The sequence below is a fragment of the Embiotoca jacksoni genome, unplaced genomic scaffold, assembly GCF_022577435.1.
Source record: "Embiotoca jacksoni isolate LCO1_2020_lvr unplaced genomic scaffold, fEmbJac1.0.p SCAF_7, whole genome shotgun sequence".
NCBI lineage: Eukaryota > Metazoa > Chordata > Actinopteri > Embiotocidae > Embiotoca > Embiotoca jacksoni.
Genome location: NW_027185425.1, coordinates 11164411 through 11181924, shown reverse-complemented (window position 1 = coordinate 11181924; position 17514 = coordinate 11164411). Strand labels below are relative to the sequence as shown.

General features: G+C 40.7%; 1 protein-coding gene across 3 annotated transcripts in view; it reads left to right on the top strand.

Moving 5' to 3' along the window:
* The window catches only part of trps1 (trichorhinophalangeal syndrome I), a 115997-nt gene that overhangs the window by 53966 nt on the left and 44517 nt on the right, over nt 1–17514 (top strand). For all 3 annotated transcript variants that reach the window (XM_069175898.1, XM_069175901.1, XM_069175900.1), the window contains exons 5-9: nt 5000–5612; nt 5845–6059; nt 6560–6770; nt 6942–7182; nt 12444–13263. In XM_069175898.1, the coding sequence (XP_069031999.1) occupies nt 5000–5612; nt 5845–6059; nt 6560–6770; nt 6942–7182; nt 12444–13263 (2100 nt within the window). The remainder of the gene's footprint in view (nt 1–4999; nt 5613–5844; nt 6060–6559; nt 6771–6941; nt 7183–12443; nt 13264–17514) is intronic.

The following is a 17514-nucleotide window of genomic DNA, read 5'->3' as shown; positions in this document are numbered from 1 at the left end:
GCCTGCATTGTTGGTGCTGACGGCTCACAGTAGCTGTCAATTTGACGAGTCTTTTTACCATCACTCTTGAAAAAACACCTCAGGTTTCCCACTTGGGAAAGCTGTCCCTTTTATTTGGCTTTATCTATAAACCTTGCTCTACAAGAGGACTGTTCTCAGATTATGGTGAGCCTCACACTGTAAAATGCTTCTGTATTCACTGGGGCTATATGGTTAAATGAAGCAAAAATAAAGACATCAAAATTCCGAAGAAATTGGTATAATGTACCACATTAAGGTGGTACATCACCACACTTGCCTCGTGACAATTGAGTGCAAGATCCATAAATACATTGATAATGACTTAAAGGGCAGATTTGCTAATGGCACCAAGAGAAATACAAAATGTGGCACCACCTTTAAAAGAACACCTCGGAAACACAGACTTTAACACACATTTTTACTGGATTATGTGAAGGAGTGTAAAAAACAAGTGCTTTCTCGATAACCTTGGCTATTATGGCAGCATCCCAGCAGATTTACATCTCGCTTGCTCTTACAGTTCTCTCAAATCTACTCCAAACACTGATATTTGTTGTTTGTTTTGTAATATATCATTAAACTCTGAGGTCATACATTTTACACTAGTACTGTACTTTTAGATAGAGCATTAACACTTACTTTTAAAGGTCTACAGATATAGATGCAATGCAGTATTAATGTATCATCTTTTTTTTTTTGCATATGCTTGTCAGTATTGTAAATTACATGCACTTCCGACAGTAAATGCTGCATTCTATCTGAAGTGTTCTTTTAATTGATATCGAAAGCACACTTAAAAAGACAGTGCTTGGCATTATTTTAAGTCATTATTTGCAGTCATTGATATTTGTTGTATCAAGGGGCTTTTAACAATGATACAAAATATTTATAAACTGAGGGAATGTAATATTGAAAACCTTTTATGAATAAAGCTTGCGGTGCAGATAATTTTTACTCTCCTTCATTTTTAAATACTAGATAACATAAAAAAGAACTGGAGATTATTCATGGCAACATGAAGCATTGTGAAATGTTATATCAGAAAAGTTTTAAGTAACCAGCATTAGTTAGAAACTTTGATCTAATACAAGCAACACATTGATTTAGTTAACAGTTTACTGTAATTGTGCTTGTTGTCATAAATCTGTAAAGTTAGGCTCATAACTGAATGTAATAATTTATTGGGTAGAGGAAGCTGCAACTGATTTGTAACATGGGGTGTGTGTTATTTGGACAGTGACGCTTTGTGCTGCAAGTTATAAAATTTTATAGACTGACAGATGGATAGACACAGAAAGGGAGGCAACCAGGACACCTGGCAGACAGGCCGCACATAGACACATGTGCACTCGAGCACACGCACACACAGAGACGCACAGCCACACAGTCTGCTCCCCAAATCTCTTACAGGCCATGCATTTATACACACACCTACACTTGCATGCGCACCACATGCATCATTTTTAACTGTGTTTTAAATAATGGATTATAAATGCGTATCCTTTACTAATCCCTCATATTCAGTGCCGAGTTCATACAATTTCTAAGAGGGGCTACGATCTGGTGGGAGTTACCTTGCTGAGAAATTGCAGGTTAATGATGGAAATGAAGCAAACCTGTCAGTCATAATTTATTCTACAAGTTAAACGTTTCCCTTCCAAGATAGTTGAATTTCACCTTGTAATTATAAACCATCAGAGTACATTAAAAGGTCTGATGTAATTTGCAGGTGCAGTGTGGACATCAACAGATGAGCTGATTACTTTGAGGATAGAGATGTTTTAAATTACTTAGTTTAATTTAGCTGCACCTTAAAACAAGAGCTTCTAAGCAGTGAAATTCACAGCTGTAGACTTTGGTAACAACAAACAGCTACACTAAACATTGATTTGTAGTTGCTGTTGCTACTAAATATTAAAGCCAAAGAAACAACTCCTTACATTTCAGGCATACACGTCACTTATTGCCTTGCGTAGATTTTCCAAAAATGGTTTTAAAAGACTGGGTCTACTGTAGCTTTGAAATACAGATGTATGTGTGTTTTTTTGTTTTGTTTTTAAAGATATTGGAATATATATTTGAAAACCAGTGTTTCTTTATAAGGCAGCAAGCTGTTCAGGTTTCATTCTGAAATTATTTTTTAGTTGCTGAAATAGTGTTGACTGTAACTGTTCTGTAAATTAAGACTAGTTAATATTTCAGTAGAAGACGTTTAAATGTCATGAACTTGCTCTTAAATCACAGGAAAATGTCCTAATCCAATTTGTTAAATAGGCACACTATCAAATGCAAACACAACATTTTATAAATATGCATACTAAGACTCATATTCTAAGTGCATTAAATAAATACCAATTGATTTACACAGCAGGTGTATTTTGTTTTAATTCATTTCATTGTCATACATACAGTATGCTTTAAAAATAAGGTCTTCAATTTTGATAGTTTACTGAATTGTCTTTTTCTGCATTGGGACTACCCTAGTTTTGGTAACAACTGGATCAAGGATTAGGACTTTGAATGTGCATGAAGAGTAACAGTGAGTTTTTGCATGAAAGACTTAAATGGGATGATTTAATAAACGTGTGTCTGAGGAATAGTCAGGGAGTTTCATTTCATTTAAACCAGCTGTAATGGCCGTAAGTCACGTAATGGACACAGAACCACACACACGTACACACAGTAGTCAGGCTCCACACACACTCACACATACTGAGTCAGAAATAGAAAATCCAGTGGGCTTAAGTCGTCATTATGAAGAAAAAGTGAAAGTATTAAGAAAAAAAAAAAAATCGAATGAAAGGGGTCTCTATTCTCTGCATCTCTCACTCACTTTTTCTCTCTCCCGCCCACGTTTGGAAAATTCCATGTTGTCATTTGCTGAGACGAGATGCCCCGTCAACCAATGAGATTCCTGAAAAAAAAAAAAAAAAAAAAAAAAAAAAAAACTAAGGGAGGATATGGGAAAGAAGGAATGAGTGAGAGAGAGATGGAGAATAGAAGGAGGGAAGGCAGCAGAAGAGACAGACAGAGAACCAGGAGTTATAATCGGCTGTTAGACGGTGTAATGAAACAGCTGTCAGACATATTTAACTTTCTTTTTCTCTGTCTGTTCTCCATTTGTCTCTCTTATCCTCTGTCTTTGTTTCTCCTTCACCTCCTCCGCTCTGCCTTCCTCCTTCGCTCTCTCTATCTAATCATCCCCCCCCCCTCGAACTTCTCAATTTGCTTTTCATCTATCTCTCATCTCTTTCTTCTCCTCACCTCTGTTCATCAACTTGTACTCTTTTCACTCAACTTGTCCTGTTTGCCCTTTGCCTCTTTTCTTGTTTCCGTGTCCCCTCTCATATTCTCCTTTATGTCTTTCTGTCAGTTCTTCTTGGTGTTTGGCTCTTTGCTAATTGCCTGGGCAGGATCTGTGGGATGTGATGATTGCTGTTGTGAGATCACACACAGTGAGAGCTGATAGCTCTCATTTAGCCTTCTGAATTTATTGTCTTCGCTTGAACTGTAATGTACCATCTCACACATAATTTACCCTTTTTGAGGCATGTATAAATGTGTATACACAGTGAAATCTTACCATTTCACTGTGTCTTTAGTTAGCATTTTTGATGTAATTTTTAAAATTTCTTAATGGATATGAATTTATTTTCAATGGACATTAAATAATTTAGTCTATTCCTTCCATCTTCGAAAATGTATTCACAAAGACCTTACAAAGACAAAGCAAGTTCAGTTTTAATTATAATGCATATTGTCCAGTTGCAACAAAGGTAAAAACAAGCAAGTTCCCTGGGGTCCCTCAAGTCGAGTTTGAAAACAAAGAACATAATGACCTGGATGACAAACATCAATGGATTAATTAATACAAGATTCAGTCAAAAATCAGCCATGTCTTGGACTTCTAATCATAGCCGGGTTAAGTTGAAAATTAGGACATGAATTAAGAACATTTTGTAGTAAAGTATTTGCCCTGTAAAACTCAAGCTGAATATGCTCCTATATGCAAAATTATGAAACTATACACCTTTGCTCACTTAAAACCTCTCTTGCCAGATGGTCTGTAGTCAGTATCAAACCACAGATCTGTAAAGAGACAAATCCATATCGTACAGCAGTGAGTCTAATGTCACTGTAAGGCTTGCCAGATTGCCTGCTCACCAGTATAGCCAGCAGCACACTGTAATCACCTATAGTCTGAGAGCTAACTTAATGAAAACCAGACGAGTGTCAGGTTGCTTGCTTACTCAGTAATGCAAAATCTTGGCCTGAAACACTAAATGCTACAGTAGAGCCTGGTAGACATGTTATTGGTTGGTTAGTTAGAGTTAGGGCAGCCTTTTAATTGTCGACATTTGTGTACAAAAAGTGATGGATTGTGTTCATTGTGGGCTGAAGTAGCCGAGGCATAACTTTCCAGCACAGCTCTATGATTGAAGGCTTGTGTCATGTGTTTGCCAAATATCTTCTGCATAGGAAAAATGACAGCCTTATATCTCATTTCTTTCATGTATTACTTTTGACCTTGAAGGACAAAGTATAGTAGGTACATTACAACCCAGGATATAGGTCGCAAAAATCAGTTATGACCAAAGCATGTCAGGTAACTGTCGTCTATTGTCTAGTAACTGTTGGTAGGTTAGTGTTTTTAAGTATTACGACCTTTTATTGAGGTTGACTACTTTTAACTACTATTTTATTAATTCTGAATCCCTTCAGATCCCTTATCAAATCTAGTTAGGTTTAGCTTCCACTACTTTGTTAACTGAAATTATATATAACTTAATACTTATTTTACTACAGTAATACCAGTAATGTTTGTCTTTTTGAACGGTCAAGAGTCGTTTACCATCAGCTAAAAATGGGGAGATTTTCTACCCCAGACTGTCTTCTAAATTGCTCTTTGCAGTACAAGATAAAAGTTTTGGAATGAGATTCATTAATTACCTTTTTGTCTTTTTCTGCTTGTGAACAGGTGACGTTGGGTGGAACGCTAATTGGAATCGGCCGGAAGACCTCTGACTGCCAGGGGAACACTAAGTACTTTCGCTGCAAATTCTGCAACTTCACGTACATGGGCAGTAACTCCTTGGAACTTGAACAACATTTCCTGTCCTCACATCCAAACAAAGTCAAAACTCCACCAACCACACCTCTGCTGACCACCAATAACCTGGCAACGCATGACAACCAGCTGAAGGGGAGGAGTCAAATCTTAGACGGGGCAGAGCGAGTGGCCGTGCGAGCGGAGGACGATTCCCTGGTCGGGTACTTCATCCCTGTCCGGGTGTGTTCCGATTCATCCGGCTGGACGGGGGAGGCCGGTCGAGGAGCCGTGCAGACGTATTATTGGTGTAAATTCTGTAGCTGGAGTTGCGAGTGGTCAGGGGGTTCGGCGAAGCTTTTAGAGCACTATGAACAAAGACACAGAATGAGCGCGGGCGGCTCTATGAGCCCCAACAACTCCAACCCTGGTGGGATGGACAGAGAGAGGGAAAGAGGGGGAAGAAGAGACGGAGGAGAGCGAGACCACATGGCATCCAAGAGCCGCAAAGATCAATCGTCTAACCCATCGAGCACCAGCCAAGGTAATAATAAAAAAAAAAAAAGTATGGGCAAATGTGGTAGTAAGTGGTTTTTGGTAAAACTTAAATGGATTGCAAGATTAACTGTTTGAAGAGCTATGATACCACTTGACCTTTCATGTTTGTTTGCCTTGAGCAGCATGTTACAATTGATCCTTATGCATTTCTACCACAACGGTTCTTCTTCAAGATATAAACCTTTTTATGTACCCTTTGTTCTGTTTTCTGCTCCCAGGAGACCCAAACAGCAGTGACTCAGACGCAGTCGTGACCAGTTATAACTGTCAGTTGTGTGATTTCCGGTACTCCATGGCCCACAGTGCAGATGTGATCGTAGTAGCGCCATTACTGCTGCATTACCAGCACAACCACTCCATCCACCGCTGCTGCATTCAGCACTGCATGTACTGTCCGCAGGGGCTCTGTCAGCCACATAAACACCTGGGGGAGGTGAGATTAATAAAATATTGAAATGTTTATTTGCTTGTTTTTCGGTGTTTGCTTGGCAATTAGATGAAAAAAAAATGAGCTGTTTAGCTAGGAGTGGAAAATAAAATTGAATGTATGAACAAGTGTAAAGTTAATTGTTCCCATTTCCTGCCTAGTTAAAATTCCCTTGCTTCCCCCAATCTACCCACGCACACACTCCCCACCTTCCTTTGTGCCAGCTGCCAAACAGTGCCGTTGAAGCTGTTAAAAATGCAAAAAGGATGGTTAACATCCAAAATCGTGGGTGGTATCATTCAGTTAATAATGCACATTCATACTGGTACTGCTGACTCCCGGCCCTTTGATATCTACCTGCACAGACAAAACTTCATCACAGCATCAGAATGACAGAGAAGAAAAAGAGAAAGGCACTAAATTCATCATTATCTCCAGTAATAACTAAATCATGTGAAGGTCCAAACCGCCTTTGCACTAAACGTTGTTTTAATTTGTCTCAATAGGTCTCTCATCCGTTTGCTTGTCGGAAGTCCACCTGCCCTAAATGCTGTTCAAAGTTCCCTCAGTCCACCAAACAGCAGGACTCCATCAGCTCAAAACCTGCTACCGCCACCTCACCCAGCGTGACCCCTCCAAATCCCAGATGTGACCCCGGAGTGATTTCTGGTTCGACCTTTCACCCCTCTAACCCTGCCCATCCTGTTGTCACGCAAGGTATTTAAAAGTGTTGTGCAAGAAAACATTCACATATGTTGTTGATGCATTAGCTATTTCTTTCACTTTTAAAGGTTTGAAGCACCAACATCATCTGTCTTGGGAACCTTCCTTTTACAGCATTAACCTTCATTTCTGTCTTCTAATACATTCCTGCTTTTCTGATCTTAGGCGTCACCCACTTGTGCGACCAGTGCGCGTTTGCCACCACCGACATTGATGTGTTGCTGCAACACTACGAAAGCTGCCACACCCTGGTCAACCTAAAGGGGCCCCCCCCACATGTCAAGGCTGAGGAAGAAGCTGGGGGAGACAAGGAAGGAGGAAGAGGAGGAGCAGGAGAGAGGGAGTACTCGTGTACAAAGTGTCACTTCATCACAGAAGTAGAAGAGGAGCTTTTTAGACACTACAGGTAAGAGAGAAAGAGATTGGATCGTTTATGAAAAATGTTTGAAATATTTTGAGTCTTTGAGATGATGCATGGTTTTTTCTCCAATGATGGACTCATAGTGGCTCATTCAATTTGCCATCTTTTCAGAAACCAGTGATTTTATGCCATGCATTCACAGTCAGCTGCATAATGTCATTGCACAGATATTTCATCCCATGAGTCAATATTCCTGTTAGTCTTTCACTAAAAGGAAGTGTGTAAAAAAACAGTTCCCTTTTCAAGTCAGGAGATGATTAAGTATTGCCTTTGGAGTCAATCCCCTGTAACTCAGGGTTTTTTTTGTTTACTCTCAATTATACAGGAAATGATGACTGAGCACATTCATTTTCAGCCCAATTTTAAAAATCATACACTTTAGACACTCATAGATACCATTTGGACATTCACACCTAGAAGCTTCACAGACCTCATTACATATTTGTAGTCTGTGTAACAAAAGGATAAATGTCACTTACCTTTCTGTAATGACCTAATGAGTCAAGCATCCAGCAAATCCAGTGTTTTGAGATTTGCATTTGAAGAGGGGCAGAACATCACTGTCCAAAACAGACATGTCAGGTTAGAATCGCAACCAGGTGAGTTGACATTTTCAGGCTTGTGGAAAGTGAATTCATTCCTCGGGGTCAGACTGTCAACACAGAGTTCTGCTGTCGTGAAATACTCACACAAATGACCTGAATTGTGGCATGATGGCAGTTTGGTTCTCTAACATGACAGGGTGCCCGATCAGAGTGCGTTGAAATCCACAAGTTTCTTGCCTGCAAAAATACAATTATGATCGCCAGATTTGGCTCTCAGCAACTTCTTTCTGTTCCCCAAAAATTTGACACAAATTTTGATCTGCACTCTCTGCTGAAGTTGTAGGTTCATGATGAAATTGCGGAAACAGACAGTGGATGGTGATCAACCGGCGTAACTTTATAATACTTACTCACGGATGTTATAGCTTCCTCGTGCCCCGGCCTGGTGTTCACGGTGGTCCACTCTGTTTGCACACTGCAGGAACAGTCTCAAAACTTTTTGATTGGCTCTCGTATAAAGAGAAACTACTGTGAAATCAACACATTTTGGATTATGGGCTTCTTTTTGGTGTCTTTTTTTTTCCTCGAGGGCCACAACTGGAAATGCATTGGTTTCACATTGAAGTTGTTCTTTTTATTACAAGTGTTGCTGGAGGTTAGACACCTTGAAGACTATTTCCTCTTTAAATGCACCTTGGAAGTAGGTGAAGTTGTGTCAGCAATCCCAATGAGCTACAATGAGCTTCTGCTTACTGTTGCATATTAGCTTAGTTTCTGTGGACAGATGTTCACTCTGGAAATTGTCTTGAATTTCACCCATTTCAGCTTCTGATCAATGTCATTGCCTATTGTTATAGTGAGAATCAAGTAAGTTTCAAATACACTGCAAGATCAACACCATGCACCATTACCAATGAATCAGCAAGGGCTTAATCCAACCTTGACGTTAAGTCCAGGTAAAAAAAAAACTATGAAAATCAGTTATTTTTAATAACCAAAGAAAGAATTTTACAAAGTGGCCTCTTCTTTTGACATCTTTAAGCAGCTTTCCAAAGATGACCAACATGTCAATATAGAATGACAAGGTTAGACATCATTATTTGTTTTCATATGAGCCTTGGAAGTCAAATTAGTTTTTTTTGCTTTCTCGTGTCCAGGATGTGTGTACCTGCTAAATAAGTGAGAAGCTCAGTTTTACAGAGGTACTAGAGCCTGAAGAGGCCAGACTAAACTTCACAGCCAATTTGTTGTCTACACCCATGTTCACTAGAGTTTCAATGACAGAGACAGTAAATGATAGAGGCAGCTACAGAGAATTAAGGGTGGGAAAGAGCGGAGTGGTGTGGGAAAGTTGGGGGCTTAAGAGGACAGAGATACAGAGAGAGATATGAAGAACTGGAGATAGTTGTGTGAAATGTTTTTCAGTATTGATCTTGATATCTGATCTGAAAAGCTTTTGGATATATGCTCTCAAACTCACAAACAAGTTGCTGCTTTTTGTCTCACACAAAATTACAGTCTGACAGCCATTTAAGAAGGAGTTCTGTTACAAATGAGTGAAAAATGTAAAAGTTTGATTCATTTCAGGGTAATTCCAGACAGAAAAAGAGAGAGAGAGAGAGAGAGAGAGGACAGAAAAAGTAGAAGGAAAGCGTGTAAGAGGGAAGGAGAATGAAAGACAAAGAGAGAAAGTGTGAGAGGAAAGTGGAGAGAAGTAGGGAGAGAGGGTGACAAAGCAGAGTTAGGAGGGGATTTAACAGTCCACTCACGTCCTTAACAAAATCTAAGGCTCTGAATCTTGCAGCTCAAATCAAATAAAAGTGAAATAAAGCCAGCAAGTTTTACACCACCACTAAAAATCAACAATCCTAAAAGGATTCCAAGGCCAAAACAAAATTCAGGATTTAATTATAGGGTTTCAGAACAGAGGCCCACAGTGTAATGAGAAAAAAAGAAAACAGCTGAGAGAAACAAATCAATCTGTAAAAGTAACTTTTACACCTAAAGACTCGCCAAGGTGCTGACATATCTGTAGGTGATCACTGAGCGCTCAGCACTCAGCACAGGCAGCATACAATTATAATGCCAGTAAAGCTGTTTGGGCTTGAAAACATACTGCATGTATACAGCTTATTCTCAAGGTTAGAGACATTGCCATGTGCTATGTATAACGTGTGTGTGGTTGGGACCTTTAACACAGACTTCTTATTTGAAAGACTTTTTCAGTCAGACTTAGTTGATGTAGACCTATTAGCCACTCAACGTATGGTGTTCCTAACCTAATGCAAATGTGTAGGATGTGCAGGCTCTTTGCTCACATATCAGATGCACTTGTATTGGCTTTCGCAGGACCAGTTACAGATTAAAAGTGTCCCATCCACCAAATGTGAAGCTGCAGAGGGTGTATATAGTCCATTACTGCAAAAAAAAGAGATCATTAGAGATTTACCATCTTTACAAAAACATTATAATTACTTGACTTCACATGTTGCTATGCAACATATCAATGAGGATATAGATGTTGGTCCATTCTTCTCCAGTTAATTGCTTTACCTTCTCAAGACATATTTTAAAATGCTTTCTCCATGTTGATTTGCAAATAAATATCCCCGAGGCCCAAATTATGTAGTGGGTTTCCCAATTATCTCATCTTATTGAGGTGATGCCTCCTTGCCGTCCTCAAATAAATAACTTTAATTAATGGGAGAAAAATATCCACACAAAACAGTGAAGGGTAGATTAAAACACTCAGACAATAATTCAAACTGCTCGAGTCTTTTAAGCTAAATTGTTTTATGCTTAAAAAAAAAAATCTTGTTGTATTATCCATACAAAAATAAGACATTAATTCAGTGTTTGTGAGATAGATGCTGCTGTTAACAATGTTTAGGGTAAAGGTTCATCGGATTGATGCAAGTGTAGAATGGATTATATAAACTTAATGTATTGTGTGTGTATGCGCACGTGTATGACAGAAGAATAACAGCACCAGTCCATGTGTGCGTGCATGTATATGTGGTTGCGTGTATGGTGATGACAAACAAAGGCCACTGTGTCTTCTGTATCTGGAGACATTTAGGTCTACTAGGTAGAAGGTAGAGCTTTGGACTTTGCATTTTCACAAATCTCTACAAATATTTAGACAGATTGAGTTAATTGCTTTACCTTAAAATAATTCTGTATAATGTAAATATTAAATTTTTTTTAATTACTATTTTAATTGTTGTCAATCATGTGGCAGACATACTACTAATTGACAATTAAGAAAGATGGTGAATATATTCTTAGTGGTTATATTTCCCGGTGTATTTCAAATTTGTGTGGGGGTGTTCATCTGCGTAAGCTCCTCATTGTCTTTATATATGTGCCTTCATGTTTTTGTTTTTCCTGCATGTAGAATTATTGTGGTGAGGTTGAAAGCAGAAACCAGAGGATGAGAGCTGCAAGAACAGAAAAATTACACTTTGATACCTTTTTTTTCTCTTCTTTTTGCTACTTTTAATGACCTTTTTTTGCATGTTTTATATTCTGCTGTTTTATTGCTGCAGTGTGGCAGCAATAACAAGCCACTAGTCAGAAACAACACCCAGTGTTGAGAAAATGACTGCTTTAGAGTGACATTTGAGTGAAACCAGAGAGCGAACCAAAGATACACACCTGACTCATCTGCCAAAATGATGGTCTTGACCAGGAATTATTAGCACGTTAGTATGCATGCAAATGAATGTGATAATTACCCAGTACAGTCAGAAACCAAATTTTATTACTCTGTAAAAAAACGTATTTATATATTCATATATGTCTGCACATGTCAGCTGCTGGTTAATAGTATATGCCAAATGTAAATGTAATTCAGCTGCTCATAGTTGGCCCACCAAGGACCACTGTAAACAAGAGTCTTGTTCTAGTTCTGGTTATAGACGGTGGATTCATTTTGCTTTTTGGCCCGCACAAGAAGCACCAAACCTGTTTTCTGCGCCAGGAAAAACCCAGAATGTTGTGTGCCGGATGTATAGCTGGTCATTCAGGGCCTCGCCAGCAGGAAATGAAGGTGGTTTGTTGATGGGTGATTCAGTACTTGTCATTCAGATTCAGTTATGTTCTTCAGCATTTTTAAGTAACTCATTGTGATGTAGTGGAACACTGAGTCACTTTTTGGCCACTGTGTGCATGAAACTCTACCTGAGTGGTTGGAGGAAATCAGACAGGCACTAATGCATTTTAGATTTAGTCAGTTCAGGGGGTGGATTTTCTTCAAACTGTGAGCAATAAAAAACTTTTTTTTTAGTTATGGGAATTAATGGCTTTTTGCATTTGATATTGACAGATTTAAAGATGAACTGACTAGTCCTAAAAGGAAATTAAATTAGTTACTTAAGTCTTTAGTATTATGTTGAGTCTCATTTGTGTTGCTGTTCTGACTTCAGTGTGAATCACTCACTATAAAAACAACCCTTAAAGACATAATCACATTTTCAAAAAGTCATGTCTCCAACGTGACTTGCAATGTTATTGTCCAGACATGGTTTGACCAAACCAAGAATGAACTTTTTATATTATAGATATGTTTATTGATTAAACTATAATTAACTTCTTACTCCTGAGTGAACTTCTCGACTCTATATGCGTTATATTGTATTCAGTCTGATTCAACTTTTTGATGTATCAGTACTTCACTCTTTGTTTTGTTTTTCTCTGCAGGCGTGTCCACGCGTGTTGCCGCTGTCGGCGCTGTGACTTCACAGCCCCTGATTCCTCCGCCCTCCTCGACCACTTTAACTCCGCCCACTGTCATGACGCCTCTCCCTCATTAGGCTCATTCACGACCACCTCCTTGCCCACCTCACTGACACCTTCGCTAACACTCTCGGCCAATGGCTGCTCAGCTCCCTCTACGTTAGCCATTAAAGAAGAGAGCAAGGGGGATATTCGCCTCCTCTACTCCCTCGCACCGCCCGAGGGACGGCTGGCAGAAGGCGGCAGAGAGGAAGCAGGCGGGGTGGTAAAAAGTGAAGGAGGTGAGGAGAAAGAAAGAGAACGGGAGAAGGGCTGGGTTCTGGGTGAGACAAGAGGACTGGGAGAAAGAGGGGGTGAGCAGGCCCATGGTCTACTCTGGGTGCCCAAGGAGCGAATGGGACCCGAAAGAGGCGTAGAAAGAGGAGCAGGAAGTGGGAGCCCCTCTCTTTTCCCCTCCCCCCTCTCACTGTCTTTTGTTTCAGCCAATCATGAGGCCTCGCAGCAGAAAAGAGGCGTGGCTTCACCTAGCATGGTTTACCTGGGAGACACCAAGTCGTTTTTGGGAGATACCAAGTCGTTTTTGGGAGATGCCAAGCTGTACGGAGGAGGGAGACCAGGAGGAACGGCTGCAGGTGGAGGAGGAGGAGGAGGGGAGAAGCAGAGCCAGATGCCCCCGCAGCAATACACCGGAGGAGGAGGAGGAGGTGGAGGAGGGAGTGGAGGTGGAGGAGGACAAGAGGGGAAAGGAGGAGCCACTAAAGAAGAGTCCCAATCCCTGCTTAGGGTAAGGCGGAACATGCACGCCCTGTTGTTTTATACTCATCTTCTGATCTGCAGGTAGCCTAATCTTTCTTCTTTGTCTCATTTACATCCTGACTTCAGCTTTCAGCTCTGATGCTCTGAATGAAGGCCTTTGTAGATCAGCCTCTATTGTCAGAGCCTACCTGCTGAGAGCATTAGTTTTTAAAGTGCTTCTATTAATACGCTTTCATCTTCAATTCATCTTTCCTTTGAATCGGATGTGAGGATTAGATCTCATGCCGCAAGCCGCTACAATGAATTCTGTTATTCTTCAATCATATGGAGGGCTTATGCAGATTTAAGTTGGCTAGCAAAGTGTGTACGAGTGTCTCCACATATTTGCATGTGTTCATATCTGTTTAAGCTTTCTTCCCTGTGCGTTTGGTTCCATGACATAATTTCCTTTCCCATGTGCTGCATTCATCTACTTTTTTTTTAAAAAATAAAATTTTAACTCACAACACTGAGAAACTTGCCTGTTACCACGGAAACGGGGAGGCAAACTGACAGTTCCCATGGTTACCACCTGTCAGTCAGTTCCCTCACCCTACTTTGTGGACCACAATGCTTTTCACTTCGCAGTGATGTCATGGACTGGCAGGAACAGATTGTGGTTTTCCAGCACCGCAGAGCTCATTGGCTATGATCACATGAGATCAGAATAGGCTGCACAGTGTGTGCGTGTGTGTGCGTGTGTGTGTGTGCGTGTGTGGTGTCAGGACATTGACATGAGTCCATGTAAGTGGTAGTATTGAGTGTGAGAGTGGTGTTCCGGGTGTGTATGCACATATCAGTGTACGAGTTGAGTCTATAGCTTCTTTGTACAAGTTGTGGTTTGGCCTATTGTGCGTCTGAGTGTGTGTGTGTGTGTGTGCGTGTGTGCGCGCGCGCGCGTGTGTGTGTGTGTGTGTGTGTGTGTGTGTGTGTGTGTGTGTGTGAGGTGTTGGCAGTAACTTGGCAGAGTGGGCAGGGTGGGGCAGCAAGAGGTTTACTCATTATCGTGGGTGGGGCAGCGTGTCTGTGTGAGAGAGCGGGAGGCTGAGACTGAAAGAGAGAGAGAGGTTAAGAGAGAGGCTGCATGTGTGAGAGATAAAGGGAGGAAGATAGAGAGTCAGATGGAGATAAGTGAGCAGTTAAAAGGTTTAAACCCCACCATACAGTTTTCTTTCTTCGAGAAGAAGTAGTGTCAAAAAACATACAACCTTGTCTAAATCATAAATTTACATTTTTGTTTGTATACAGATATGACAAATGAGGTAGACTGGCTCTGCCCACCTATTGCTCACAGCTTCTGTCTTTCCTTTGATTACAGTCTGGAAACCCTGTTTACATGAAGGTTTGCTCAGCCTCGCTGAATGGTGGACCAATCAGCAACCAGTGTCTGTGGCTAGGTCCGTTGATATTAAAGTCAAGTGTTTGTTTTGGAAATGTACTTCCAACTGTGGCAGCAGGGGTAGAGATAGATGAAGCGATACAAACACTTGTAGAAACGCTAGAAAATATACAGGAATTGAAGCCGGAACAAGAAAAATGCCTGCTTTCTTTTAAAAAAAAAAATCTCTATTGGTAATTTACTGACATGGTGTTGCACTCTGCCCACATTGGGGGAGGGCCTCAGTTGTTTACTGTTTGGTGAGATTCGGCACACAACATACGTCAAATGGTGGTCGACGCTGATTGGTTAAAGGCTTCTCCAGTAGTTACAAAATTAACCTGACGTCTCCGCCCATTAGGATGCAACAGCAGGAAGGGTATTTTTGATATTTCTAGCTATTTTCTGAAGTTACAGTGGGAGTGTAATATTCAAATCTAATATTTTTTTTTACCATCGTCATTCCATCAAATTCAAATGATATCTATTGCGCCTAATTTTATACACACTTCCCCAAAGTACCTAAGTTTTAAGCAAACTTTGCCTGCACACTGTGAGTTTGCAATGGCAGAACCATCAGCGGGTCATTAAAGGTTGAGGCTCAGTCTATACTGTATGCTGTATGCGCCAGCTGCAGATGCAGTGACATCTGCCTCCACCCAATGTAGCATAAAGCACGTCCGAATGTCGCATCTGTCCGTGTCGTATACCAGAGCCTGAAGGAGTTAAAACTGTATGTGCAGTAAGACATAACCAGAAAAGAAAGTTCTTTGAAGGTGGAAGGAAGAAATAAGGAGAGAGGGCGAGACGAGATAAACAATTTATTAGAATTATCTGAACATGGTTTGTTACTTAAATACCTTCAAAAGATATGGCCTTTGCAGCCATCTTTCTTCCCGCTCTCACAACACAATATTTATTCTCAGTTTCCATGGCATGCACTGTCATACACAACTACGCCAGACACACATATGCACATAGGCTGGAGTTGACTCATCACTGGGCAGGGTTAGGGAGCGGCACTAATGCAAAGGATCATCTGAAAGAGCTTAGTAGACACACACACACACAATACACACATATGGTGTAATATGACACGCACACGGATGTTTAGTTCAATTTAAATGCGGCCTTTGACACAACAGGGCAGCGTCTGATTGGATGGAGGTGAATCTGTCCGTAATACAAATGGACTCTTTGTAAATGGCGAATGTGAAGAAGTTTGGGAGAGCTCGAAGGAGGGGATGGAGGGAGTTGACGATGATGAGGAAGAGCAATGATGGTGGCATGCGGGGAGTGATTTCGTAGGGAGGGAGTGAAGCATTAAAAAGAGACAAAAGCAGAAACAAATGGGCAAATTTAATCTCTGAGTGAGTGAGTGAGTGAGTGAGTTAGCGAGCGAGCGAGCGAGAGAGAGAGAGAGAGATCCTCATCCTCACACGCTCTTTCTATTCGCCGCTGCATCGATCCGTCGCTCCCCTTTTCGTCTCATTCTTTTCCTTTCATTTCCCTTCTTTTCCTCAAAGGACAACTCACCTGATACACAGGGATCGATACACACGTCACAGCACATACAAAAGCTTTCAGTGGGAGTGTGTGCGCACATATAAACGCACAGAATCGGAGTGCTTAGTATTCCAGTATGTGAGGCTTTTTGCTTTGCAGAGGGCTGAGAATATTTTCTTTTGAAAGGCCTGATCTATAAATGCTGCACAGTGTTGCCTTGTTGAGACGTTGCCCCACTATTGGCTTTGTTTTCATAGTGATTTATTACATTGAAGACATTTTCTCAGTCTGAAATGTTATTTTCTGGCTGTTTGACTGACTGTATGAGACAAGGATAGAAAGCGTATGAGGTTTAGAGATGAAATTAAAGTAAAAGCTTGGTTGACGTTTTAGTTTATAAATGGAATGAGACAGACTTTGAGTAATGGTGGTTTTTCGAGTTAAGTAGGGCTGAGAACGGTCCGCCTCTGAGCCAAACATATGGGAACGCATGTAGATATACCCGAGCATCTGTGAATTGACCCAAACTCTAGATCATCTAATAAATTCCAGATTGTCTTTTCAACGGGAATTCCACCTCAAGTACAGCAGAGTAGATAAATGGATGCAAGCAGGGAGAGGAGGACATCATGGATCTGACCTTACATGCACAATATAATTGTGTTCATCTCATGTGGTCATTTTTTCAGAGTCCCTTGCATGACATTCAATTCCATGTGACGGGAGTGACAGACGGGAGAAAGCGGAGAGATGAACTGAGAGAGATAAACGGGAATGTGTTCTTTCAGCAGATCAGAAAAGAGTTTTATTAAAGTTTCTTTCGTTTACATTTGTGCCCGACGGAGCTAATTATGTTTAACAGACGCACGCAACACACATGCACATACACAGACGCAGACGTATTTTCCTCAAGTTCACATTATTTTGCGTTCTCTTTCCCTTCTTTTTTTTCCTCCTGCCTTGTCAAAATTCATGCGTGTCAGTGTACATGTGTATCCGTGTGACTGTGTGTGCTTTCCATTGCTTGTGTACTTAATTATGTGTCTGCATTTTCTTTCTGAGAGTGTGTGTGTGTGTGTGTGTGTGTGTGTGTGTGTGTGTGTGTGTGTGTGTGTGTGTGTGTGTGTGTGTGTGTGTGTGTGTGTGTAAGCGTGTGAGAGAGTGTGTGTGTTTTGTAAGGAAATTAAAGCATGAATTGAACTTATTTTCTGTACTCATAATTTAACATCACTTTATATCCGCTACAGGAAATTATAGAGCTTATTGTTGAGTCAGTGTGTATGTGTGAGTGTGTGTGTGTGTGTGTGTGAGAGAGAGAGAGAGAGACACACACACTGTGTGTTTGTGTGTGCTTAA